Source organism: Pan troglodytes, chromosome 10 (genome assembly GCF_028858775.2).
Source record: "Pan troglodytes isolate AG18354 chromosome 10, NHGRI_mPanTro3-v2.0_pri, whole genome shotgun sequence".
Taxonomy (NCBI): Eukaryota; Metazoa; Chordata; class Mammalia; order Primates; family Hominidae; genus Pan; species Pan troglodytes.
In genome coordinates, this window is record NC_072408.2 from 50,574,051 (window position 1) to 50,599,482 (window position 25,432).

The 25,432-nt window shown below is 40.5% G+C and overlaps 1 protein-coding gene across 10 annotated transcripts in view; it reads right to left on the reverse strand.

The window, feature by feature from the left end:
* Positions 1-25,432, reverse strand: part of ANO6 (anoctamin 6) — a 216,726-nt gene that overhangs the window by 151,052 nt on the left and 40,242 nt on the right. For 5 of the 10 annotated variants that reach the window (XM_003313749.6, XM_016923586.4, XM_063786751.1 and 2 more), the window contains exon 2: positions 10,782-10,844. The exons of the other annotated variants lie outside the window; for them this stretch is intronic. In XM_003313749.6, the coding sequence (XP_003313797.1) occupies positions 10,782-10,844 (63 nt within the window). The remainder of the gene's footprint in view (positions 1-10,781; positions 10,845-25,432) is intronic. 10 annotated transcript variants of the gene reach the window in all.

Sequence of the window (25,432 nt, forward strand, 5' to 3'; positions counted from 1 at the left end):
GTTAAAAAGAGACTACAAGCATCATGAGGACAGAAGCTGTACCTATTTAGTTTGCTGTAGAACCTCAGTAGTTAGCCAGAATCTTTGTACACAGTTGACCCTAATACATATTTACTAAATGAATAAATAAGGTAGGGTTGAGGAAGGTATATTTTTGTTCATTTTTTGTGCCTTGTTTTATAAGATGAAACTTGTATTCATATTACCTATTCACACACACACATATACACATACACACATGTTGACGGAAAACAGTGAAAGAAAAACACAGGAGGATCACTGATGGAGAGAGGCATAGGTGAAGGCATTAACATTTATCAGAAAGATGACAGATGGAAGAAGCAAAGATGAATGTAAACATGCATTTATATATGCATTATATATAAAATATACATATATTCTCTCTCTATATATATATATATAAAAACACATATATGATACAATTTACATGCACACAAATGTATATGCATTTTTGGAGGAAGGGAGATAAAAGAAGTTGAGGCAGTAGCCCCTGCAGGTTTCCTTTCCTTTCTGATTTAAGAAAATGATCTACTGAGAGGCCAAGAGGGTGTGGAATAGAGGAAGGCAGTGAGAGTTTGAAACAGTTTCTGTGATTGATAGGAGAGCATCTGCTGACTCGGTGTGCCAGGATCAGTTTCCATTCTGCTGGGTTTTTCTTCTGAGCTCCGTAAATATTCAAGACTCCAATTTTCTTTTTGGCTTCCTGTCCCAAGGCAATGTTTTCCCAGAATCGGTGCAAGAATCAAATGTGTAACAATAACCAGCAGAACTATGCAAAATGATTCCTACACCTTGCCTGATGGAGATTTTGTGCTAGTAATTGGTGAGGGGTTGGGTCCCATGTACATGGCAATTTGTGAAGCACTGCCCTTTGGTCTGTAGGCCACAGGGTCACTGATCTCACAACCACATTTTCTCCTCAGTCATTGTACTGACCACAGCTGAGCACACTGGGTTACTGATCAAACTCGTCACTCAAAGTCACGGTGACATGCCATGTCCACTTTGTCTTTCCATCCAGCTGAGAAGCAGCAACTTAGAAAAGAGAAAAAAAATATACAGAGATGGGCGTATTATCTTTTCAAACATGGCTTTGATGGGAAGGACACATTTCCTGATGGGTGCTCCCAGGATGGCCATCCTTGCCAGAGGGCAAAAGGGGAAAAAATAGACCTCTATTATCTTTCCTGTTCTTCTGTTCAAAACTAACATTTTATCTGGCTATTGAGAACATGAATCCAAGTGTGCTTTGGAGCTGAACTGTTATCAGCTGAAAATAGCCCAGAGGAAAAAAAATCCACAATTTTTAACCTTTTAACAGCTCTTGTTCATGAAATGTGGGTTGCAATTTTACTTGACTTTGAAAATGTCAGAATTACTGAGACTGACTAAAAAATACAAGGAGAAACTTAACTTCACATTTCTTCAACTGGCTGCCACAACTCTGTTTCCTATTCCGGTGTTCAGTTACATACAATTATCTCAACTTCTTGGAAATAAATCTATGCGTAAAAAGAGATCTTAAAATCATTTTTAATTCCTTAGTCTTATGGAATGGAAATAATGACAAGGCAGGATGCCCAGGATTAAAGAGTTTGTAGCAAATGTGGGAATGGAACCCAAGTGTCCTAAACACTGACCCAGGGGCTTTCCACGTACTCGCCCCATAATGTAACAAAAGAATTACGGTGAAATGGGGACTCAGAGGTCACACAGAAATTTGTTTCAGAAGTGTGATCAAATGCCTTGTAAACAATTAAAAACTCATGTCGGTGAAACTTTATTTAAAGATGGAAGACTGAATATATGCATTTAGCTCTGCCCCCTCCTCAAGTACTACCAGAACATAAACCAATAAAGACAAAGAAAAAAGAGGAGGAGAGACAGTAACACAATTTGGGGAGACATTGTGTTAGGCAAGTGCAACTACTTAGCCAATTGGAGAAAGCTAAATACTAAAATAGGAAAGCCTCGAAGCAATTTCATTTAAATTATAAGCCCTCAAGAGGCTGGCAGCACAGGCTCCTCTGGAAGTGGGACTGAAGGTAGGGCAGGAGAATGGTCGTAAGTCTGTTTATTGAGGAGTTGGACCTCCAGATTCCCTTCCTCAAGGCTTAAAGACAAGTGGTTGCCTCCCAACCCCACCCTACCTAGGAAAAGACTTGAAAGGTATTCTCTGGAAAGAGTGAACAGAGGCTCTTCAGACAAGAGGATACTAGGCACAGTTGAGGATGGGGATCCCATACTGAAAAGACAGATTACACAAAAGATTATTGCTGAATGTTGAGACTCCTAGACTTCTACTTAGCTTTCTGACTAGTTGTATTTTCTCTTGGTCTGATTAACTTGGAGGGGTGGGTGGAGGGACGGCCTAAAATTACTAACAGAGTTTCCTAAACAAACAGCCAAACAGGTCACCCTAAAGTGAAGTGCATACTTGCCAAATGCCATCCACTACTACAGAACTTCCAGCCATCCTTCTAGACAGCTACTCAAAAATTAGAAGGGACAAGACTTCCCAGACACTGAGAGGGCATCTAACAGAGAAACAGCAAAGCAACTTGGTGAAGAGGGAGAAATCACATGAAAAAGACGCTTAAAACAAACAACAAAAAACTCTTGCATCATCAGAGATTGAGAAAAGTGCATCCATGAAATAAGCACAAGATGTTACCAAAGGGAGAGAGGGAGAAAGAGAGAAATAGTCAAAGAATAAAAAAAGAGCTTTTGGAAATTAAAATGATACAGAAGGCTTGAAAGATAAAATTCAGGAAATGTTCAATAAAGTTAAGCAAAAAGAGGTGAAAAATAGGAAACATGGAAAATTGGAGAACCAATTCAGGATAGCCAATATCCAAATAACAGACGTATTCATGGATTAAACAAAATGGAAGGCAAGTAACTGTCAAAGAAATTTCCCCAAATTGAAAAGGATTAGGAATTAAAGAACACCTTTCTCCCACGACTGAAAACAAACTGAAGGACACTTTTTTCCTTTAAAAAATGGAGTTGGGGGTTGGGCACGGTGGCTCACACCTGTAATCCCAGCACTCTGGGGGCTAAGGTGGGGAGGATCACTTAAGGCCTAGAGTTCCAGACCAGCCTGGGCAACACAGAGAGACCCTGTCTCTACAAAAAAATTTAAAAATTAGCCAGGTGTGGTGCATGCATATAGTCTTAGCTACGAGGTGGAGGGTGGTTTGAGCGGGGAGGATAGCTTGAGCCAGGAGTATGAGGGTGGAATGAGCTATGATTGTGCCACCTACTCCAGCCTGGGCAACAGAGCAAGACCCTATCTCTAAAAAATACATATAATAATTTTTTTAACTTAAAAAAATGAATTGGGTGGGGCTTGCCATAGTGAAAGGGTCTCCTGAGTTTCCACCATACTAATCATTATGGAATTTCTAAGTACTGTGTTCAAAGAAAAAAATCCACAAAATTCCAGAGCGGAAAAGTTTCTCATACAAAGGATCATAAGTCAGAATGGCAGGAACTTTTCAAGAGCAACTCTTGAAAGTAGAAGGCTTCAAAATTCTGAGAGCAGATAATTTCCACCTTTGAATTATATACTTAGTCAAGCTGTCAACTGAAAGCCAGAGAAAAATACAAGCATTGTCAGACCCGCAAGTTTAAAAAAAAAATTACCTGCCTTTAACCCTTTCTACATAAGACACTGAGAAATATGCTCCATCAAAATAAAATAGTAAACCAACAAAAAATAAGACATAAATGTAGGGCTCCAATACAAGTTCTCAGGATGGTGGTGAAAAGGAATCCCTCACTCGGCTAAGGTCTAAAGACCAACCTGGGCAGGGTGGAGGAGATCAGAAGGCTGTGGGAAGAATCTCCCCCAAAGGATGAATTTGACAGGATTCTATGCATGGCTGATTACACTGAGAGGAGATTTACAATTGGGTAAAAGTGTGAGGTTGAATTATTCATAACTATATGAAAAACTAATAATATCAGTATCTGCTGTACAGTCTCCAGAGGAAAAGTAATCAAACTATATTATATAGCTCATCTGTGGAAAGTATTACATAGTTATAATAAAGTAAACACTGCATACTGATCTTACCAAAATTATAACACAATTACAATTGAGGGAATGGGGTTGGGAAAGTTTGTGAGAGAAGGGAAGGGGGCTGGAGTAGGTGAAAAAGAGCTAAATACTTCTGCATCAATAGATAATGCCTAAAACTGAAAAATAGATAAATTATAATTTAATTATGTTAACCAGAGATATAGAGGTAATTACTAAAAGAATCAGCTACAGTTAAAAATCCTGGCCTCTGGGGAACAGCGAACAGAAAAGGAGATGCAGCTGGTTTTCATAACAAAACCTGCAACATTATTTAATTTTTGAGTTATGTAAACATTCTAACTAATTATGTAAAACTTTGACTAAAATAAAAACTTTTCATTTCCCCCCCAATTAAAAAAGGCGGGGAGCTCATGGCATGAACACATATAAACGTAAGAATCACTGTTCTGGCACCTACTATATGCCAGGCACGTGCTAGATGCAGAAGATAAAACAGAAAATGTCCCTTTTTAGGAAGCTTATATTCCACAATAAAAACTAAATATAAGTACTTTTAAAATAACTGACTCTGCTTGGAGATATGAAGGAAATAAACAAGTTGATATAGCAGAGATTAAGAGATGGAAGTATTTCGGGTAGGGTGGGTCAGAGGAGCCTCCCTGAGGGGTGATATTTGAGACATGAAGTATGAGGAGTTGGCTATGCAGGGCTAAAAAAAAGAGCATGCAAGGAAAAAGAAAAAACAAGACCATAGTTCTGAAGCAGAAAGTATCTTGGTGTGCTCAAAGATATGATCAAAGATCGGTGTGACTGCAGGGCAGTGAAGACATGAGAGGCTGGGGAACAAATGAGGTAAACACTGACAGGTAAACAATGGGATGGCACCACAGCATCACAGAGCATACTTCTGTGGCAGGAGTGGAAACGACAGACCCAGTCATTAGACTAATGTTGAAGTCCAGGTGACAAAGCTGGCCTAAGATGATAGTAGTGGAGACAGAGAAGATACTCAAAATCATTTTGAAGGTAGAAGTACTGGGGGGAGAGGAAGGACAATAGAAGAGAAACCAAGGATGATATACAGGTTTCTGACTTTGTAAATTGGAAGGATGGTGGTACCATTTACTGAGATGGTGAAGACACAGAGCGCAGAGGCAGGATGGGGTAGATGGGACATGGAAGCAAATCAAGAGTTCCTCCCTGAACATGAGACATCCATCCAGGAGTGCTGTCAAGGAGGGAGGAGGGTACGGCGTCTAGAACTCAGAAGAGCTCAGTGTTGGAGATATATACCTTGGAGAGTCAGCAAATTAATGGTATTTAAAGCCCCTGAAATAGATGAGCATGTAGACAGAAGAGGTATGGCTTAAACCATAGCATGAAGAATTCTCAACATTCCCAGGAGGCCAAGTAATGAAGGAAATGCCAGTAAAGGATCAAGAAATGGCCAGTAGGGAACGGGGAAGGCCAAGTTAGAAGGTAATTTCAAGAAGGCAATAGAAAACTGCTTAAAGCCACTCAGAGATCCAGTAAGACAGAAACATATCCATTGGAAGCAGCAACACACAGATCTTGAATGACTCTGCCAAAATCAATTTCAGAAGAGTGATGGGAAAAGACACCATACGTAACAGATTGAAAAATAAATGAGTAATGAAGAAGCTGTAGTACATGTAGGCAACATTTTAGAAGTTTTGCTTTAAAAGGAGACAGGCCAGGCATGGTGGCTCATGCCTGTAATCCCAGCACTTTGGGAGGTCGAGGCGTGTGGATCATGAGGTCAGGAGTTCGAGACCAGCCTGGCCAATGTGGTGAAACCCCATCTCTACTAAAAATACAAAAATTAGCCAGGTGTGGGGGCGGGTGCCTGTAATCCCAGCTACTTGGGAGGCTGAGGCAGGGAACTGCTTGAACCCAGGAGTCAGAGGTTGCAGTGAGCCGAGATGGCGCCACTGCACTCCAGCCTGGGCGACAGAGCAAGATTCCATCTCAAAAAATAAACATAAAAAAATAAATAAAAGGAGACAGAGAAACAGGGTAAGAGATGGAGACGGATCTAAGGGTCTAGAGAAAGGTGTTTGATTCTTTAGTATTTTTAATACAGGGATTCCAGAGCATTAATTTACTAACTCCTTCAGTTGTACAACTTATCGAGCACCAGGATCAATGTCCTTACAGAGCTTACAATCTACTGGGATAGAGACAACAAACAAATATACATATACTAATTTCAGTTGGAGATAAATGTTTTGAAGACAAAGCAGGTTAAGAGGATACAGAGTAACAGTGACATTTTAGATAGATAAGTCAGGGGTGACAGCTCTAAGTAGGTGACATTCAAGTGAGAACTGAAGGAAGTGCAGCAGCAAGCATCCTAGATGAGAAAGGAGTTGGGACGTGAGAGAGGGTGGAGAGGATGATGAGGACAGTGGCCAGGCAAGGAGTTGTCCCTTGACACCTGTCAAGGGACAGGTGTGGCTAGAGCACAGTTAAGAGAGACGCAGAGCAGGAAGAGAAGAGGATGGAGAGGTAGCAGAGGCCTTACAGTACATGGCCAAGAGTTTGAATTTTATACTGTTTGTAGAGAAGCCACTACAGACAGTATAAAGGTGTAAAAGAGAAGGATCACTGTGACTGTTCTATGAACTCAGACCAAGAGGTGCATGAATGGTGGCAGGAAGCGACTACAGGAGTCCTTGCAAAACTTAGTAGTGGCCTGGGCTCAGATTTAGGTGTGGGCACAGGGGATGTTTGGTGCTTGAATTTGAGAATACGAGGTGTCACAGAAAGGCAGGAATCAAGGATGACTTCAGCTTTGGGGCCTGAGTGACTAGGTGGTATCACTGCATAGGTTAAAACAATGGAGGAAGTATAGACTCACGAAACAAATCAAGAATTTGGTTTTGGAAATGTTAAGTTCAACTCATCTACTAAACAACTAGGTGAAGAAGTAAAGCCGACAGCTGTAAAGCAAGGGAGAGATAGGGAGTGGAAGTCATCCACATACAGATGGCATTCAGGGCCTTGCAAATGAATGAGATCACCTAAGGAGTGGAGACGGGGAAGAGGGTCAGGGCACTAAGCCCTGGGTGCTCCAAAGTTTAGGGGCCAGAAGAAGAGAAGGATCCAGCAGGAGAGACTGGGAAAGAACAAGTGAGCAGTGAGCAGAATCAAGATAAAGTAGCATCATGAAGCCAAGTAAAAAAAGAATTTCAGGAAGCAGGGAGTGGTCAGTTGTGCCCCGTGCTGCTGAGATAAGCATGAGCTTCAAGAGAAAGTTCTGGGAGGCTCTGTGACTCATGATGAATGAACAATCCTCTGTGATAACATTCCTTACCCATAAGTGTATTCAGACCACTTAGTAACCCTCAGTTCATTTAGAACACTATGCCTCTGTTTCCAAGGAAGCCTCACCCCATGGCAAGCCTCCTTCAGGATTCTCCCAGGAAGCAACAGAAGAGATCCCTGTGCCTGTGAAATAGAAATGGCTCTAATGGAGAGGCGTAAATAGGAAGCAGACCAAGGCTCACAGCAAAGAACCCAATTTGTTGGGGCAGAACAGAACCATTCTACAAATTCCTACATTTTTCTAACTCACAGCATGTGAGAAGAAAATCAACAGCAATCAAGTTTTATCATTCCCATTTTACCAATGAGGAAACTAAGGCACAAAGAGGTTAAGTGACTTGCCCAAAATCACACAGCTAGTAGGTAGGAAAGCCAAGATTCTCAAACCTAGGAATCAAAGGAAAAGAGCAAATTATCAACTATCTTGCTTGGCTGCCTTCCCCAAATCAAATGTGTAGTTTCTGGGAGTCAGATCACAAAATTCTATCTGACACTATATGACTTTTGATCAAAATTGGCCATTCTTTCTTCCATTTTAAAATATTTAATTGACAAAGATTGAATATATTCAAGCTGTACAATGTGATTTGATATACATTGTGTAACAATTACCACAATCAAATTAACACACCCCATCACCATTCATACTGTACATTAGATCCCCAGAACTTAGTCATCTTTAACTTAAACTCTGTACCCTTTGACCAACATGTCTCATTTCCCCCAACCCCCGGCAATCACTGTTCTATTCTCTGGTTTTATGACTGTTTTAGATTTCACATGTAAGTGAGGTCAAACAGTATTTGTCTTTCTGTGTCTGGCTTATTTCACTTAGCATAACATCTCCCAGTTTCATCCATGTTGTCACAAATGGCAGGATTTCCTTCTTTTTTAAGGCTGAATAACATTCCACTGTATATATGGACCAAAATTTCTTTATCCATTCATCCATCAATGGATACTTAGGTTGTTTCCATATCTTGACTACTGTGAATTATGCTGCAATGAACACAAAAGTGTGAATGTCTCTTCAAGATACTAAGATCATTCCCTTTGGGTATATACTCAGAAGTGGGACTGCAGGATCATGTGGTAGTTCTATTTTTGATTTTTTTTTTTAGAATCTTCATACTGTTTTCCATAATGGTTATGCAATTTATATTCCCAATGGTTTACAAGGATTCCCTTTTTTCCATACCACTGCCAACACTTTTTCTCATCAACTTATTTGTGTTTATTAAGAACTCTAAGGGAAGCTAAAGCCAGCCCTCTTCCACCAGCATGGTAAACGCTCATAGTTAATAATGTCTCTTCTGGAGAATTCTCTCTTCTTATGACATGAGAGGCCATATTCAGTGTAAAAACACAAGGACATCAGACATACTTGGATTTAAATTTTGGCTCCTCTCTCTAGTGAAAAGGTAAATGTAAAAATCTGGTCAGAATAAATCCTAATTTGCAGGGTAGTTATAAAAGTTTGATGACAGGACATAGATGAAAACACTGAAAATGCAGTCTTACATATTTAAAAAACCCTTTTTTCTCTCCTGACCCTTCTCTTCACTTCCAGAATGCACTGCTGAGCCTCTGAAGTTAGTGTGATAGAAGTTGGTTACTCATTAGTAGTTTTTGTTAAATTTTTCACCTACATAGCAGCAAAAAAAAGAAAAGAAAAAAAACCCCAAAAAGGTGGTTCTTCAAATCTTCGTGTTTTATCTTCACAAAAAATTTGCATCTTTAAACAATAAAAGTTATTTAATATAAAAACGTTTTATATTTACCTCCAACTAAATTGATTTGCTTTATCTTGAAAGTTTCAAGAATATTTGTTTTAGGAAGATTTTCCATGATATATGGTGACTTTACTTCCACACTGCCACATTACCATTTGCTCTCCAATATGAAGGCTCTTAAAAATAATGCATGAAAGTATGAGGACTTAGGATTTCAAAGAGGTTCTTCACATTTCAATTATTATTCTGTCCTGTTTGCACCATCTTAACATCTTGGGGTCTACTCTACAACGAGGCCCAGTTTGCAGTTTTAGTTCCAAAAAATTTTAACTATGTATTTTCCACCCAAGAAAATAATTACTTTTCAGCATCTCAGCAGTGAGCTTCCTGGCCACTTGTAGGCTAAGCAGATACTAGCTGTGATCTTGCTTTTAGAGAAAAGCCTCTGGTACAGGTACAAGGGTAAATGTAAATAGTGCAAATCTGAAAATATTTTTCCAGTAAAAATAGAACATTGGCCAAGGATGATCCTAAGTACACTGCAATGACAGAAGATAGAGTTTTTAAAAATCATTTGAAAAGACAAAACATATTAATCCAAAGAAGCCAAAGGATTTAATTCAGTTATACTAACAGAATGTGGCTGCTTTAAAATATTATAGATTGGTGCAAAAGTAATTGTACTTTTTGGTGCAAAAGTAATTGTACTTTTTGCTATTAAAAGTAATGACAATTACTTTTACTTTTGCACCAAATAATCAGTCCTTAAAATGTATTTTTATAAAATAGCATCATTTACTTTTGCACTAAATAATAATTCAGTCCTTAAAATGTATATTTATAAAATAGCATCATTTACTTCAGACAACTTTTTGTTGTTAGGTAATGCCACAATACTCCCTTTTGTTATGCCATACACATTTGTATGTTATTCGAAGGTCCCTGGATGTTGTACATAGCTTGAGTAACATGTAAGGTCACTGAAATCTTGTTTTCATTATTTTGTCATCAAAATATCCTTGCCAAACATTTTTTGCTAAAACTCTCTCTCCTGGAAGGCAGGGTGGGAAGTCCTTCTTGCTTTTAAGATCCTGGCCCATAGTACAGTGAGCCATAGACAGGTAAGAAATAACTTTTGCGGCCGGGCATGGTGGCCCACACCTGTAATCCCCACACTTTGGGAGGCCGAAGTGGGTGGATCACTTGAGGTCAGGAGTTCAAGACCAGCCAGGTCAACATAGCAAAACCCTGTCTCTACTAAAAATACAAAAATTAGCTGGGTGTGGTGGCATGCACCTGTAATTCCAGCTACTTGGGAAGCAGAGGTTGCAGTGAGCTGAGATTGCACCACTGCACTCCAGCATGGGTGACGGAGTGAGACTGTCTCAAAAAAAAAATAACTTTTGCTTTCTGAAGTTCTTTTCTGAAGCATGCATATAGGAATGGATTATTTTCAGCAATCCATGTGGACTGAGGAATAAAAAGTTACAGAACTTCAATTCAACAAATATTATCTGAAACCCCACTACTGTTACAGAAATAACAGAAAAGACAGGCCTGTTCTGGAACTGACAGTCGGAGGGGAAAAGGAAGGAAGGATGCTGTTCAAATACAAAGGAAGGGGATCTTACCCAGGCTGGATGGGAGGTGAGTATGAGGAGTCAGAAAAGGCCTCCTGGAGGCAGGAACATCACCTGAAGGATGAGGAGGCATCAATAAATACAATAGGCCAATATAAGGGATGGTGTTAGGCTGCAGACAGAGCAGGAGGCGGCATCAGACCTGCCTAACAACAAGGACCTGACCTCGTACAAGCCATTTGACCATTTTTGCTCTCATTTTCCTTATCTATAACATGGCATGGCTAAGATGTCAGTTAACCTTAACTCTTGCTGTGCATCAAAATCACCTGAGCACCTTCTAAAAAGAATGGCTCCTTCCTCTGAAAGGTCGTTTCAGGTGGTGGGACCTCAGTGCTTCTTTCATGAGCTCTCCAGATGATGCTAATCTGCAGCCAGGGCTGAGAACCACTGGATGAGATGAGCTCTCAGGGCCCTGACATCTTAGGTCTGTGGTTCACTACCCCCGGTGCACAATAACATCTTCTGGGAGCTTTTAGAAATCCCAGTGGAGGCTGCATTCCAGATAATTAAACCAGATCTCTGGAGGTGGCCTCAGGCATCAGTAATTTCAAAGTTCCCAGAATGATGCCAAGCTACAACCAAGGTTGACAACCACTGTTCTAGGCCCTCTTAATACTTCAGTTTCCTATTATGGTCAATGAAGGATGGGAAAATTAAAAAGAAAACTACATTGAATTAACAAGAAAACTAAATGCCAAAGGCCACCGAAGGATCTTAAACGGGACTGTACCACACATGGCTGTGTGCATCAACCAGTGGGAAATGCCCAATCCAAAATGCTCTCAGGTCTAAATTTAAGATTCAATGGAATACTTCTATAAAATGGCTCCACGGTGTGTTCTCTGCAATACTTAGTTAGAAATTGATTTGCATGGTTGACTGTAATATGAACATTACATCCCCTACCCCCAAGGTTACTTAAATCCACTTATTAGGCAATGGTGAACTAAACAAACAGTAATTAGAAACACTCCAGACTACCTTTTAAATCTGTTGCTAAATTATGTTTTTCCTGCACCAAAGCCCATACACACAGCATGTCCACAAGCATCACAAAACCAAAGCCTCAGAAATATTTACACTAATAAGGGCATAAGCTACCTCTGGGCCTTCACACTGGATTCTGCAGGGAAGTAAGGGCTGCCTTAGAAGAAGACTATTCATTACTGTTATTTCTGACATCTGGGTAAATAAAGCACTGCCCCCATGTGGTTAGAAATCCCAGGTGAAAATGAACTCTCCAGGGGTCTGGAAATGAAGAATACCTCTGATAGACTGTCTCATTTCCTGAAATGAGTCAGAAATGAAAGTAATTCCTCAGAAAAGAACATCTGCACTATGGCACAGCTTATAAAATAATGCCAGATGATACCTGTGGCTAAGAAGCTGGCCCCAGAGAAGAAGGGAGGGCCTGGGAACAGCACCAGAGCCTCTGCATTGCACTTAATCTCAGGGCTGCCGCTGTTAGCTTGGAGGGTCTGCAAATCCAATGAGCGGCCAGGCGTCCTGGTCTCCACCATAAATCTTGATTAGCAGTAAGACTGCTCACATTCCATTAGAGAGCTGGCCCCTTGCCAATGGGTGGAAGCAGCCAGAAAGGATGCATGTGCTGCCCTGAGCACGGAAATAGCAATTCTTACAAGAAAAATTGTTTTCCTTAACTAAAAATAGTCTATGCCCGTTAATGATCCAGACAGACCTTTCTTCCTGGAGAGGACTATGACCTAATGTTGCCAAGGAAAGCCCTTTCCCTTCCTATTATTGCAGGAAGAAGAGGTATTGGCATGTGGTCAGGTACTGGAGGACAGGAAAGAATGAAATGCCTTTCACAACAACTCTTGTAAAGACCAATAAACAGGAAGGTGAAAAACAAAGATGGTTTTCACCAAGATCAGAGCCCAGTTATTCTTCTTAGGTAGCTCTTCATTATTTTTTTCATCCTGGTTAAGTATGTATGTATGCATTTTATTTATTTATTTATTTATTTAATTTTTGAGACAGGGTCTCACTCTGTCACCCAGACTGGAATGCAGCGGTGCAATTTCAGCTCACTGCAACCTCCACCTACCAGGTCCAAGCAATTCTCCTGCCTCAGGCTCTCGAGTAGCTGGGATTACAGGCATGTACCACCACACCTGGCTAATTTTTGTATTTTTGTAGAGATGGGGTTTCACCATGTTGGCCAGGCTGGTCTTGGAATCCTAACCTCAAGTGATCTGCCTGCCTTGGCCTCCCAAAGTGCTGGGATTACAGGCATGAGCCACTGTGCCCAGACCTGGGTTTGTAAAAGGAATCCAGCACTACTGTTTGTAATGGAGTAGTGGGGGAACTGGAAACAATCTACACGCCTGTTAATAGGTGATTAGGTAAATTATAGTACATACACAATGGAATACTATGCAGTTATTTAAAAGCCTAATCTGTGCAGATATAGAGATATCTGTACTCTCTATGACACATTAATACATTAAAAAATGCACCTGGCCTTTTTAAACATTTGTGTAAATGTTTAAGAAGTTTCCTAAAATAGGAGAGGGTTGGGAGAGTTATTTTTCTTTTATACCCTTCAATACAGTTTTTGACTTATCTTTTCATATACCTGTACCCTTCCCCTTTTAATAATAGGCACTAAATAAGTGGAGGGCTATTTCCGGTTTCTTCTTTATGCTAGCCTCTTCATGCATAATTTACAACAAGTAAGTGCTATTTTTTTTGAGATGGGAGTCTTGCTCTGTTGCCCAGACTGGAGCACACTGGCATGTTCTCAGCTCACTGTAACCTCCACCTCTCTGGTTCAAGCGATTCTCCTGCCTCAGCCTCCCGAGTAGCTGGGATTACAGGTGCCCGCCACCATGCCTGGCTAATTTTTATATTTTTAGTAGAGACGGGGTTTCACCACATTGGCCAGGCTGGTCTCAAACTCCTGACCCTCAAGTGATCCACCTGCCTCGGCCTCTCAAAGTGCTGGGATTATAGGCGTGAGCCACCATGCCTGGCTAGTAAGTGCTATTTTAAATAGATGTTATGGAATCGTAACTCCCCAAAAATCAGATGTCAAAGCCCTAACCCAAAGTACCTCAAAATGTGACTGGATTTGGAAAAGACAGGGTCTTTAAAGAGGTGATTAAGTTGAAAATGAGAGTGTGAGAGTGTGAGAGTGTGCCCTAATCCAATCAGACTGGTGTCCTTAAAAGAGGAAGAAATTTGGACACAGAAAGATACCAGAGTGCATGCCCGCAGAGGAAAGACCATGTGAGGACACAGAAAAGGTGGTCGTTGGCAAGCCTCAGGAGAAACCAAATGTATTGACACCTTGACCTTGGACTTTCTAGCCTCCAGAACTGTGAGAAAATAAGTGTCTGTTGTTTAACAACCCAGTCTAAAGTATTCTGTCATGGCAGCCCCAGCAAACTAATATAACAGATAAATAGATGGATGATTCAATTCAAATAGCACAACATGGATACAGTCACCCACAAGAGTCTTCAACAGGTGAAAAGCCCACTAAGTCCACCGTGATGCTGATGGCCTCATCTGCTTTGTGAAGAAACAGGAGTTACTGACTAAATCATGTTCACCCTGTTAAGTGGCTCAAGCTGGGACCTGAATGGGTTTCCCGCTTCGTCATTTTTAACAAACCCCATAACTCAAAGAACTAGAGCCATATTATACACACACACACACACACACACACACACACACACACACACACTTGTTTTTTGAGACAGGGTCTTGTTCTGTCACCCAGGCTGGAGGGCAGTGGCACAATCTTGGCTCACGGCAACCTCCACTTCCTGGGATCAAGCAATCCTCCTGCCTCAGCCTTTCAAGTAGCTCGAACTACAAGTGCATGCTACCATGCTCAGCTAATTTTTTAACGTTTTTGTAGAGATGAGGTCTCACTATATTACCAGGCTAAGCCTCATATATTTTATTAGTGACTTTTAAAAGCTTGGCTTATAGTCAAAAGGCTGATAACTAAGAAAAGGGAAAGTGTCACAGTAATATTAATTCAATTTTTTAAAAAAAGACTTGGCACCAATGTTTAAAACAAGTATGGAAAAACAAATGATATGCCATATTTATGTGCCAGCCTAATCTTTTATACTTTAATACATACGGTCTCAGACCACCATGCAATATATTTTTAAAAGTATGGTAATCCAGGGCTAAAATTTCTTTATAAAATCTTATAGATTTTTACAAATTTATTAATATTTTTAAAAACTGGAGTTTAGAGATCAATGACATAGAACCACAGACTTTGCCTATAGAATCTTTAAGCTATAAAGGCTTAACCTATAAACCTATAGTCTTTAACTTGCAAAGATTTGTAAGTGGGTTAAGATGCAGACACCTGAAAAGATCACAACCCAAAGATAAATATGTGGTACAGGCAGTTCAGGCTACAGACATTCAGAGGAAGGTGGAATCACTTTTGCCTTGAATGGCCAGGGGAAGTTTCACCAAGGATATAGGGTCTAAGCCAATCTGGGATTAGAAATAAAAGGTAAGGAGAAGTGATTTATGTTCAGGTCTGCCTTATCCTTGAGTATATTGCTCTGAAGGCAAGAACTGTGTCCCTAAGATCCTAACAGTGCCTGGCAAATAGTAGGCATCTGCCAGCTGGGGCAGGGAAACAGGTGAACACACAGCATGCTCATGTTAGGGTAGGTCTATACTGCAGGATTTTTGTAAGGAAGTTGCGGGACATAAGATTTAAAAAGTTGGAGCCAACCTGCAGGTACACTGAGGTTTGCGCTTTATCCCTACACAGTATAGAGTCTACGAAGGTGTTTCTGAAGGAGAAAAGCACATGATGGGGCCAGCAGTGATGTGCAGAATGGACTGGAGGTGGTAGAGAAATGACAAGAATCGGGAAGGTTAACTGGATGATCAGCTGGGTAAAGTCTCAGCTTCCTAATCTGTAAAATAGGCATCATACTACCTCTGTTCATAGGGCTGCTGTGAATATTAAATGGAATAAGGATGGTAAGGTACATAACACGAGGTCTGACAGTAAGCACTCAAGACATAACTGCTATCATTATCATTTATTATTATCATTCCACACTGTAAGATATAGAAGAAAATGAGCAAGAACAAATGTGAGGTGTGGAGCCAGGGTATACAGGTCACTTCAGGGTCTCCTCAAGTCCCTTACATAGAATGGTAAGGCCATCTGTCTTTTTGGAAATGGAGTGTGCTATATTTATTCCTTAGTTCTCCATAACTTCGTATTTCAATACAGTAGATCCAACACGGGAGGAATAGATGTCTGAAATGATCTTTAAAATTGAGACTACAAAATCAACTTTACATTGCTTTTATATAATGCCAATCAGTTTTGAAACACAAAATTAATGGACTCAGCTATAAATCCAGGAAAAACATTTTCATAATGAAAATGCCAATGCCTTAATTTAAGAATGGAATTGCCAACATAAAAGACTTACAGTCAATGAGGAATTGCTCCTTTCACTCATAAATGAAAGAGCCTGACAACTCTGAATTGTTTCTGAAACTCTGATGATCAGAAATTGCTGAGAATATAAGCTACAGGATTTTTCCAACTGCACAATTACCACTTGATATTGGAGCTCACAGCCTCAGACCAAATTTGGTGTGTTGGCTTTGTACGTTCCTTTCTCTAATTCTTATTATCAGGGACCCAAGGTCTTATATTTAGTGTCATGATACAGATATGAAGTTCAACTGAAGATAATAGCACTTTGTCTAATACAAAACAATGCTAACTTTTTTTGTAAATTTGATCTTAGAAGCAAGATTTACTGTACCACAAAAAATTTTTTGTATTTACATAAATATGTATGCATCCACAGTCAGGTTTCACCAACTAACCACTGGTAAAATTAATGTTTCAGATGTCTGTGCTATTCCTACTCTCAATATTAATCATCTATTTTAAAACTTTACTCTTTGGTCCATGACAGGTTGCCACACTTACTATATCAATGGTGGGTGTATTACTTCTTAAAATTAATAAAAGCCAACCCCCCAAAAAATTATCCAAAGGGACTAAATAAGACATAACTGATTACTTTTACCAGAGTCAACAGAAACTTTCCAAGTAACAAAGAGGCCAAGATGAAGAGAACAATCAGCTGTCAAACCAATTAGTAGGCCAAGGACAGAGTAGGATAAGGAATGCAAACTTATCAGCATAATTTCCAGTTGACAGGCATTAGCCAAGACATACATGTATTCAACACTCGAATAACACATCTTAGAAGGAAAGAGCAGAGCACAAAATCAGGAATCAAGATGTGGGAAGAAGAAAAAATTCCTTTAAGGAGAGAATAAAGCCTGAAGACAACATGCAGCAGGTAATGGGGCGACCAGCAGCTAAATCAAGAGATATGAGCTGTAACCCCTCATTACACCCACCAAGTTGGTTTCCTCGGTTTCCTTCCGAATGTTCCTTAACTTTTCTAAGTCTTAGAATCTTTAGGTTTAGTTTGAACAGGGAAGATGATATGATATCCAAAGGTCTCCTCCAGCTCTGATAATAGACTGGGAGTTTGTTTAGACGATGAACAGATACGTTTAAAGGGGAAAAAATAGGCTACTTTTATTTCAGTGACTTGAAGTTCACAAGAATGAAATTTCACAGAAGGGAGCCAAGCTGTCAGCATGCACAGTGAACACAGCCCTAAAGCATTTGTCAAACCAAGGCCTCTGAAATGAGTACAAACACCTGGATGGTGTGCATGTTACCTGCCACATAACCTCAGCCTCAGCCACAATCCCTTTGCCTCTGACCCTCCTTGGCTCTTCCCAGTTGGATACACTCACTTCTCAGCCCCCATTCTTCATGTAATCCTGCCAGAGGCAAGTTGTACACACATCTATAAAAAGTTAGGAGAGGTTTAAGGTGAAACAGGCAATGGAAATCCTTGGTGCAGCTCCTAACCTTGAGAATAGCACAGTAGGTAACAATTATTAGTGTCCTAAAAGGACATTTTAGGACAGGCAGGGCGGCTCACGACTGTGATCCCAGCATTTTAGAAGGCCAAGGTGAGAAGAATGCTTGAGGCCAGGAGTTTAAGACCAACTCAGGCAACAAAATGAGATCCCATCTCTCCAGGGAAAAAAAAAAAAAAAAAAAAAAAAAAGGCCAGGCCAGGCATGATGGTTGTAGTCCCAGCTATTCAGGAGGCTGAGGTGAGAGAATCACTTGAGCCCAGGAATTCAAAGTTGCAGTGATCGCACCACTGTACTCCAGCCTGGGTGACAGAGCAAGACTCTGTCTCTCAAAATAAAAAATAGAACATCTTGTACTGGCCCCTGTTAGAATGCGTGCCCCAGTAATTTCACTTCTCAAGAACTCCACAAAATAATGTGAAATATAGACAAATATTTATACCTACAAATCTCTCTCAATATTATTTATAACAGCAAAAAAATCTGATGCATGCTAGATCTGCAACAATCAAGGAATGATTATGCAAATTATACCTCAAGTTAAGTTCCCCTCCTACATGATCCCATAGACCATGTACTTGCCCCTCTACAGGACTCAACCTGCCTACTAATTGGCCATTTCCTCCAACAGGTCCTGAAGGACAAAAGCCATGTTTTGTTCACTACTTTCGCCACAAAGTGTAGTTTATAATAAGCACAAACTAAATATCTGTTGAATGTCTTCTGGAAAACACCTTTAAGTAAACTTTATGTGATGGAATGTTATTCAGCCATTAAATGTGGTTTGTGAAGCCTTCTTAAATATAGGGAGTGCTGATGATGAAAAGCTCTGGAAAGCCGGGCGCGGTGGCTCACGCCTGTAATCCCAGCACTCTGGGAGGCCGAGCCGGGCGGATCACCTGAGGTTGGGAGTTTGAGACCACCCTGACCAACATGGAGAAACCCCGTCTCTACTAAAAATACAAAATTAGCCAGGTGTGGTGGCACACACCTGTAATCCCAGCTGCTCGGGAGGCTGAGGCAAGACAATTGCTTGAAGCCAGGAGGCGGAGATTGCGGTGAGCCAGAGATCGCGCCATTGCACTCCAGCCTGGGCAACAAGAGCGAAACTCCGTCTCAAAAAAGAAAAAAAAAAAAAGCTCTGGAAATGGATAGTGGTGGTGATTGCACAACACTGAATATACTTAATGCCACTGAATTGTACACTTAAAAATGGTTAAAATGGTTAATTTTATGTTATGTATACTTTACCCCAATAAAAGAGATAAACAGAGAGTGCTTATGGGGCAAGTTAAGTGAAAAGGCAGGATACCATAGGTCTAAACCATATAAAACTACATTTGCATTTTTTAAAAAGGCGGGAAAGCAGCATACTAAAATATTCATGGTGGTTTATCTTTGAGGGGTAGTGTTGGGGTGATTTTTGTTTTATTTGCAGTTTTCTGTATTTCCCAAAATTTCTACAATGGCTCACATATAATATGTATAATTAGAAAAAGACATCAAGCAGCACAGATAGAAAGGTTTCCTTATCAGCAGGTTAAACGTGGATCAAAATCATTTACCTTGCTATGATCCTTGATGTATTATACTTGGATACTGCATATCATTTGTGCTTGCCTTCACTGTATAGTCCATAAAACATGCCACTTAAGTGAAAACTGTACCTTTTAAAATTGAAATGTATTATTTAGCTTTTGCTCTGCCAGAAAGTATGCCTTTCAGATGTGATGCACCGTAAGTATGCTTTGCTCAGGCTGAGAAGCAGCAACTGATGGTTGTTTTAGACACACAAGTGACCAACTGGATCAAATGCACAGTTGTTCTCAGAGGTGAAAGACTTTCAGAACCTGTGATGAGCCACTCTGCAACACCTCAAAGAGACTGAGACATCCAAATGGCCTCAATAAACACTAAACTTGATACATTTACAAATAAATTAGAAGCAAGTCCTTTGGAGTTACACAAACTCAGGACTGAAGTAACAGAGCCAGGACTGCCACTTATCATGCATACAACTGTGAGTGTTCCTGGCCTCAGCTGTCCCACAAATAAATGGGGATAAAAATGCTTCCCTCTTGGGTAAACAAGATGATGTTTGCAAATCAGAGCTGGAGGAAACCCTGAGCGTGCTAACAGCAGTTGTCCAATCAATATCATTAATTTCCTTCCTTTCCCCTCTTTAGATCAAGTGTCCAATCCAGGATAGCAAGTGAAATACTAAAAACGGCCCTCTACCTAGAACTAATACAGTTAACATCATAGGAGAATGGGAAGATGTTCTGAATCCTTTTCGAGTTTCACTCCTCAGAAGCCCTCATAAACTAACTGCAAACCAATTTTCCTATTCTTTGTTCCTCAATAACTGGAAAATATTCTCTGTGTCCTTCACATGCCTGGAATCCTGATATCACCCTTAGGTTTCTCTTCAAACCTTTCATTCACACCTGGCATGGTGGCTCATGCCTGTAAACGTAACATTTGGGGAGGCCAAGGCTGGGGGATCACTTAAGGCCAGGATTTCAAGACCAGCCTGGGCAACACAGCAAGACCCCCATATCTCTACCAAAAAACCAAACCAAACCAAAACAAACAAACAAACAAACAAAAAAAACAGCCGGTTGCGGTGGCACATGCTTGCAGTCCTCGTTACTCAAGAAGCAGAAGCAAGAGGATTGCTTGAGCCCAACAGTTTGAGGCTGTGGTGAGCCAAGATGGCGCCACTGCACTCCAGCCTGGGTGACAGAGCAAGAAACCCCGTCTCTTAAAAAAAAATAAATAAAAATAAACTAAAAACTCAATACAAATGATAAAATCTTTCATTCCTTTAAACATATCAGTGGTTCCTCTCAATCCTCTCTTCAAGCTCTCCCTACATTCTGTTAACTGGATGGCCTCTGAATCCCTCTGAGCAGGACTTGTCATAGCATAAGACTAGCACCTAATTCATGCATCCCAGAGAGCTCTGAAAAATGCAACACATTATTATGCTTTGGGAGGTTACTTGATTCTGACTGATGAGGGTGTGCAGTGCCCCTGAAACAAATCCAAGTGTGACCCACAGTGCCCTCCTATTTGCTCCCATAACCTTTGTCCTTTGCTTTGCCTTGCAATTGCCAACATTGTTTAGCAAGCTGATCGAGTCTGAGATTGCATCAGATTCAACACTGCACCAAATCCCTCCCTTCAAAAGAGCAGCCCCTATCTTTGCAAAAGATCTGCCTGCTTCCTTCCTTGATTAGCTCTTACTTGAGTGCCTCACTGGGCAAAGGAGGAAAGAAGCTGACAAAGCAAGGATAATGGAAATCTTCAGCTGTTTAAGGTTACCTTTGTACAGGCTGAACTGTACAAACTGACTTCACTACCTTTGGGCTATAAAACTCCAGCTTTTTCTTTCAGTAAACATGTACTGAGCCCAGCGCTAAGTGCTCGGCTTTCAAAAATCAGCCATTTTTTCCTTATGGAAGAAAAGAATTATCAACAATTCTGCCACAGTGCAGTATGTTCTAGAACAAAAGTATATACAAGGTTATTACAGCTGCACAGAGGGCAAAGAAGGACACTGAATCTGCCTGGGCAGGATTCGAGGAGTTGGATAATTCCCACATCTCTTTACTCGCCATGGAGGAATGAATGAGCTGACCTACAGTGCCTGTGGGAGGCTAGTGCTGTTGCAGCCTTTTAACGCAGTCTATTTAATGCCATTGCCACTGAATTGCTTTGGTTGCTGTACATGCTTTCCTGTTCTCCTCACATATTTATCTCTTACTTTATTTTCAGAATAGAACATATGGTGTTTCCATTCTCTCTCCAGTCTTTCAACCCCATCATGTTTCCTGCCCTGGAGAGTTGCTTTGACTATCAGAGAAGGCATACTATAATGGCTTAGTTGGAGCAAATAAAGAGGCAGGAATAAGCCTGTTTGCTGAAAGGAGGTGGAAAAGCGTGTGCAGAGCCATTATCAGAAGTACCCACTGCAACCAGGCCCTCCGTGGCTCCAGCAGGTGAGTACCTGCCCTGTGAATGCCCAGGGGCATCCCTGCCAATTGCAGCTGGTGGTATTTGTCTTCACATCAGTTTCTATCCTCTACATCTCACCTTATCCATTTCTAGGGTGTACTGTTAAAATCGTGGTTCTTAACCTTTTATAGTTCATGAAATCCTCTGAGAGAATCTAGTGAAATCCAATGACTCGCTCCCCTGAAAAATTTTCAAAAGCACATAAATGCAAAATATTACATACAACTTCTAGGGATACACAAACCCCTAAACCCTATACACAGAAACCAGGAAAAAGCATACTGTTTAGTTCAAAATCCTTGAGCTTGTACTATGTGCCAAGCACCATGGGGACACCACCTCAAACTTAATGCTTCACCATTCTGAATGCTGGACTGTCCTCCAACATCCTGCCTTTGTTCCATGTAAAGCTTCTGCCTGTAACACTTGTCCCCATGTTCTCTGCCCAGGAAACATCTATTCTGTAGTTCAAGCATCACCTCTTAAATGAAAATAATGGAAACTTTATGAACCCATCACCCTAATCCACCCCTTCCCCAAGAAGGGCAAATTACTCCCCTCTTCCTGTCCCACCATTTTCTGAAGATACTTGAATCAGAGATCCTACAATATTTATTACTTTCATGCAGTCACATCCCTTTCTCTATCAGACTGTCAGCAACCTGAGGGCATGGACTATAACTTAATAATCTTTTATTTCCAGCTCGTAGTTTAAAGTCTCTATTCTGGAGGAAAACATTCCTTTGGGGGAAACAAACACACAATCAGTTAATTTTAATACAAGTGTCCTAATGCTCAAACCTGATGAGTGATTTTTAAGCAAAATCTTAGGGGAGGAGTGGCAATAAACTAGACAAAATTGGTGTGTGGAGGTGGGGACATTATTGGCAGGGGGACAGCAAGGCATGCAGCAGAATCACAGTGTACAGGGAAGGCAGTAATTCAGGATTCGTGGTGACTAAATAGGGAGGCAGAAGGCACATGTAAGAGGTGAGGAGAGAGAAGTAAAGAGGAGTATGAGGATAGAGGGCACCAAATGAGGTAGGGAACGTGGACATATCCCAGAGGTGAAAATCACTGAAAGATTTTTTCTCCCTTTTCTACTTAGAAAAGTAACATGATTATTGTAAAAAAATGGAGAAAAGGCAAGAAGACGACAAACTCACAACTCCATCATATAGAGGCAACATTATTACTATTCTCTCATCCTTATGTGTTATGTTAATAAGTATGCATGTGTATGTAACTGTGGTTTGTATTCTACTTTGATTTTGCTAAAATTAAGTATTTACTAGCAGCAGGCACTATACTGAATACACTACATGCATTATCCTCAAAATAATTCTTAGTAATTCACAATTATTCATTGTAATTCATTTTAAGGAGGACAAAGTTGGGGGAAGGGTGTCCAACACCACACGACTGATTAATATGTATTTAATAGCAGAGCTGAGAGATTCCAAACCAAGTTTTCTTCAAATACTTCATTTTTTTTCTTTATTCTCATGTGTTTAATTTATAAGTGAATTACTTTTTCCAATTTTCTCAGAAAAATCGCTTTGGGAATTTGATAAGCATTGTGATAAACCTAAAAATAAACCTGGAAAAAAAACCAAACCCATTACTATATTGTTTTCCCATATAGAGAGCACATAAAACTCCTGGCATTCATTTCAATCTTTTTATAATCTTCACAAAGTTTGCAGTTTTCTTCATTGAAGACTTGTAAGTTTAGGAGGGTGGCATGTTCAGATATATGCTTTGGACAGATAAATTTGGCAACAGTATGAAGGAAGACAGATTTGAGGAGACGAGATTGGAAGGCTGAAATACAAACTAAGAGAGATGGCCACAGTCCAGGTGAGACACAAGAGCCTAGAACCAAGGCAGTGATGTGTGGTGGGGAGGGCAGGGAACTGCCTCAGGAAACATGGAAGGCAGAATTTAAAGGACATGGAGCAAAAAGACGAAGCAGAGTGGTAGAGGAAAAAGGGGAAGTCAGGCAGAGCGGGTGAACTGGGGATGCCATTCACAGAGAGCACACAGAAGGGATGCAATTTGTGGTGTGCGGGAGGAAATAACAAGTTCAACTGTGAACTAAATCACCGAAACCATTCCAAGTGCCTACTCTATGCTGAGTGCCTTGCTGAGTGCTGAAGAGTCTGCGGCACATCAGACTGGGGTGGCCCCAGGACGGGCAGACTGGGGTTAACAATGAGCAAGGAGATTAGGCTGGGCAGAGGGGTGCACCCTGGTGGAGATGGCCTGGATGGGGCTCTGAAGCTCTAGGAACAGATCTGAAACTGCAAGTGTGAATGAGACTGCCCTCAGAAAACATGCAAGAAATGTGAGAACAGAAGCCAACCAAGGTTAGAGCTTAAATTAAAACAGTGTTTCAAGTTGAACAGACGAAGCAGGCACGCCAAGAGAGCAACAGAAGTTATAATAACCCAATCCTGAGCCCATACTGCCCCTAGACTTCTTGGAAAGAATGATTTTTTTTTTAAATTCAAAGGTCACTCAGTTGACTTTAAACATTAAACAAAATCACATTAAAAGTCCATGATGAGGGCAAGAATTTGCATCTCCTGGCTGCCTCTCAGAGCTTTATCCACCAGCCACATGGAATTGATGATTAATATTCAGTAGGAAGTGAATGTATAATCATGTGCCTGCCATTCAAATGTGAAAAGAAATGTTTTCTGCTCAGTACACCCAATAATACATTAATATATCTTCAGTTTAAAATACATTTATGAATAATTTTATACATTTTATAAATTTCCTGGCAAGGATGATAATAGAACAATCTATTTTCACTGCTGCATGAAACAAAAAAGAGGAATGAAAGGTTCAGTTAATCAAGGAATTTAATATGCTTTATAATAAATATCAAACAGTCATTACTTGGGCTATACAAAGGGTGGCTGAGGTCACAATATGATTATAATAGCAAGAGTTTGTGTCCATATATATTCTCTGTCAGTTACTTAAATTTGCATATGAAGTTTCCTCTATGATTTTTTTTTACCACATTAGAAAGCTAGAAATCAAATTTGCTTGTCCTGATCTATATATGAGCAGCAATAATAAGATTTTGTAATGATTAACAGTAGTAACAATCAAATAAATGGAAAACACTAACCTTTCCAAGGTACCAACGCAATGACAAACAGACGGATATGAAAATAAATTACCTGCACTGCCATACGTAAATGTGGTTTAGAACACCAGGAAAGCACCAGAATCTTAAATGATTACTGTGGCAGTGTTTGATGAGGCCAGGAACAAAAAATACTGTGAATTCTTCATCTTTGGTCATCTCTGCCAACAGTGTCTACCCATGTGTTGTGTATACACATGGGCATATTCAATGTTATGGCATCCTGATCATAAAAAGAGATGCAGTCACTTCAAGATCATAGGGAGAGGCTGGATGCAGTGGATCATGCCTGTAATCCCAGCACCTTGGGAGGCCGAGGCAGGCGGATCACCTGAAGTCAGGAGTTTGAGACCAGCCTGGCCACCATGGCAAAACCCTGCCTCTACTAAAAATACAAAAATTAGGTGGGGGTAGTGGCGCATGCCTGTAATCCCAGCTACTCGGGAGGGAGGCTCAGGCAGAATTGCTTGAACCCAGGAGGCAGAGGTTGCAGTGAGCCGAGATCCCGCCA